This window comes from Pelodiscus sinensis, chromosome 1, assembly GCF_049634645.1.
Source record: "Pelodiscus sinensis isolate JC-2024 chromosome 1, ASM4963464v1, whole genome shotgun sequence".
Taxonomy (NCBI): domain Eukaryota; kingdom Metazoa; phylum Chordata; order Testudines; family Trionychidae; genus Pelodiscus; species Pelodiscus sinensis.
In genome coordinates, this window is record NC_134711.1 from 2,193,026 (window position 1) to 2,196,790 (window position 3,765).

General features: G+C 60.5%; 1 protein-coding gene across 1 annotated transcript; it reads left to right on the plus strand.

The window, feature by feature from the left end:
* Window positions 1-676: 676 nt before the first annotated feature.
* On the plus strand, window positions 677-3,353 carry LOC142827867 (C-type lectin-like). The gene is made up of 3 exons (XM_075924052.1): window positions 677-829; window positions 2,188-2,302; window positions 3,259-3,353. The coding sequence occupies exons 1-3, from the start codon at window positions 677-679 to the stop codon at window positions 3,351-3,353; spliced, it is 363 nt and encodes a 120-aa protein (XP_075780167.1).
* Window positions 3,354-3,765: the final 412 nt, after the last annotated feature.

The window sequence follows — 3,765 nt, forward strand, 5'->3', positions numbered from 1 at the left end:
TGCCCATCCGCTGCTGCCCGGGTTGATGGCACATTCTCGCGCCTCTCACAGCCATGCCTGCTTTTCCTTCCTCCAGCTTGCCGGCCTCCTCGCCTATGCTTCCCGTCCATCCCGGCAGAGCAGTACCCCAGAAAGACTGGTGCCCCAGGCAATTGCCTATTCTGCCTACGCCTAAGGACGGCCCCTTTCTGCCGATGCTCATTCTTTTGGGAGAGGACAATGTTTTACAGCGTTTTTGGAAGTCTGGGGAAGCTACATGGGCAGCTACTGACAGCTCCGCTCCCTCTCTCACCTCCACAACAGCCTCTCCCCGAGGTGAGCGCTCTCTCTGGACTGGATCGGGGATAAAGGCCACAGCCTGTCGCAATGGCTGGTTCTGCTACAGAAACCACTGCTACAGGTTCTTCTCTGAGAAGTTGACCTGGTCAGCGGCTGAGGTAGGAGGCTCTTCTCCAGGATCCAGGGGGTGGGGCAGGTTAGTGGGTTTGGTGACTGCCCCGGGGGCGGGGGTTGAAGAGGTGGGCGGGGGGCGGGTGAACTGAATCGTCTGGAATGGGGCTCAGGAACAAGGTCCGAGAGGGGACTCTCTCTCCTCTCAGTTGCCGCTGCAGCTGGTTGGGTCAGGACCCCGCACCGGGGCAATGAGCATCCTCCCGCAGGGTGACAGGCCTGGCCCATGTCCCTGCTGCAGGTGAAGTGTCAGAATCACCATCCCGGGGCCCATCTGGCCTCCATCCTCAGTGACGCAGAAAGGGACGTAGTGGATCAATACCTCAGCGAATCGACGTCCACGGAGCTCGTCTGGATCGGACTCCATGACCCCAACAAGGTGAGTGCCCGGCCCAGCTTCACCTCTGGCAGCTGCCCCGCCCCACGGCTCTGGCTCCCAGGGGCTGGGCACATCCCAAACCCCACGACCCCTTCATGTGGCTACCAGGATCTCCCTCCCCCACTCCTACGCCCTTCCCCCCTCATGGGCACCAGTGTCTCCCCTCTGCACTGCCCCATCTCCCCGGCCCCCACCCCCTTTCCATCCCCATCCTACTGGGTCTCTTCTGCCCGGCCCCCCCTCCCCTCTGGCTTCTCCCCGCAGACAGAGCCCAGACTTGGTCCCTCGATCCTCAGGCTGACCTTTGACCTGCACCTGCCTCCTCAACTACTGCCCCCTCCCTTCCCCCTCCCAGACCCTGCCAAGCCCTCCCCCCCATCCCCAATATCCCCCTCCCTTCCTCCTCCTGGATAACGCTCTATGCCGAGCCCTCTCCCTGTCTCCCATCCCCCACCCCATGTTTTCCAGCCGCTTTTCCCTGCCCAAGGGTTGAGTCTCTGAACACTCCCTCAGCCTGGCAAGAACCTCGGGAGAGGGTGGGGGTAGTTCGGAGGGAGGGGGGACAGGAGGGGCCCATCACAGCTCCCTTGTGTAACCACATAGATCTCCATCCGAGCTCTGCTCCATCCATTTCCTGCCCCTGCTCAGGGTAGCGTTGGGCCGGGGGTGGAGATGCTGAGGAAGGCTCCTGGGCAACTCCTGCAGACTCATGCCCTGGCTCTCTACCCCAGAGCAGAGGCTGGGCCAGGCCCCATGTAGGAGGGGGGAGGCTCTGTGAACCCCCTCCCCTGGCACTGGATGGAGCAAGTTCTGTGCCCCCCAAAGCCAGCTAGTTCCCCCGAGCGCTGAGGCCAGGCCAGAGCCAGGCCCTTACAGTGACCGGCCCCTTGTCCCCTGCTCTGAGTGTCCGGAGCTACCGGTCCTGCTGCCTTGGGGCAAGGCTGGCGCTGAGCCCTCGAGAGGGAAACGGCCCCGAGTCCCCTCCCCCGACCCCCAGTGTCTCCATCACAGACACACGTCGATTTTGCTCCCACCAGCTGAGACCAGCACAGGAAGCTCCCTGCTCCCTCCCCCCCCCCCGCCCGCCAGCCCTGGCCACTGGGGACTAGCCCCACTCCCTCAGTGACTGCAGCTTGGTGCGGGGATTTCATCTGTCGGCGAAGGGCTTGGGAGGCAGAAGGGAAAGTTGAGGGGCTGAGCATTACTGTGACGTCCGTGTCTCTGGGCTGGCCCTTCCCCCGCTCTCGCCCCGGCCTGAGCAGGGCCCTGCTGTATGCGGGTTTGGTGTGTCTATGGAGCCGCATCACCAGAGTCTCTTCTGCTCGGCTCCCCACAACCTTTCTCCCCTGGATCTGCAGGACAAGACCTGGGTGTGGACAGATGGCTCCGTCTATCGCTACAAAGCTTGGAACATCGGCGAACCAAACAACGCCAAAGGCAAGGAGTACTGTGTTGAGCTGCTGGTCACCACTGGTAAGCAGAGGCTCAAACACACCTGCTCCAGCAAAGGAGCCCTGCCAGGACCCTGTGCACACCACACAGCCCGCTTAGGGCCTTGCCTCCTGTCCCATCTCCCTGCCTCTCCCCCGGCTCCCCCAGCTGATCTCTGAGACAGAGGAAATGTCTGTTTCCATGGCAGCATCTCTAAGGTCCAAGTAGCCACATCCAACTAGTCTTCCCTCTAATTCACCGTCCATGTGCCTCCCAGCCCTGGCCAGTCCTACTTGTCACTGGCCAACTGCTCCCACACGCCCGGACAAGTTCACTCCCAGCCGTTTGGCCTGGGATTGTTTAACCCCTTTCTGGCCACGGCTCACACGTCTGGGAGAGGGGCTGTTCTAATCCCATCACTTCACATCAACAAGTGCCACACGGCTGCCAAAAACAGAAAACCTCCTTCTGGGCGGCATGAACCGGAGTGTTGGGAGCCAGACCCGAGAAGCGATTCTTCTGCTCTGCTCTGCCCCACATTGGCCTCAGCTGGAATAGTGTGTCCAGTTCTGGGCAGCACATTGCAGGGAAAATATGGACAAACTGGAGAAGGTCCAGAGCAATGAAACTGATGAACCTTCTCGAGCACATGAGCGGGGAGGGAAAGTTGACAAAATGGGGTTTGTTCCTTGTGGAGAGGAGAAGACGGAGAGGGGGCAGGAGAGCAGCTTCCAAATACCTGAAAGGGGGTTGTAAGGAGCAGGGAGAAAACTTGTCCCCAGTAACCTCTGGTGGCAGGACAAGAAGCAAAGGGTTTGAATTGCAGCAAGAGACGCTCGGGCTGGACAATAAGAAAAACTTTGTCAGAGGCTGGGAGTGGGTGACACAGCCGCGGGGTCGTCTCTCCGCACGATGCCATCGGGGGAGGGGACACTGCCAGGGCAGGCACCACCCACTTGCCCTTCCTCCGCCCCATTGATTTCTGTCTTGCCTTCTAGGTTATAAGAACTGGAACGATGATCCATGTGAAATGAAAATCCCCTACCTTTGCAAGTACAGACTCCCAGCGGGGAGCTCAGCACCTGAGGTGTAAAGAACCGGGCCCCTGGGGCACAATCAGGCAACATCCCAGACTTTCAGCTTCTTTGCTGCATCTGGGGCCAGTCCTGCCCTGCCCTGAAAGACCAGCTCTCAGGTACCCAACTGCAAACTGCCTCCCCCCAGTGTCTCTGTGCTAGTTACACCCCTGCCCTCTCCCTCTCTCCCCCTCCATGACTGCAGCCGCTACAGCAATAAACTCTCCTGAGCATGCAGGTCTGTGTGTGTCGCCTCTGTCCCATGCCTGGCCCCGCATAGATGGGTCCATCCAGCCCCCTCTGGTCCTGAGGAGGCCAGACCTCACTGGATAGGAGGGAGGGGATCCCCAAGGGAGGCAGGTTGGATCTGGCATTTGGGCTGAGGGGCAGGACTCGGTCTCCACCCAGAGCACTAATGGAGTCATCATA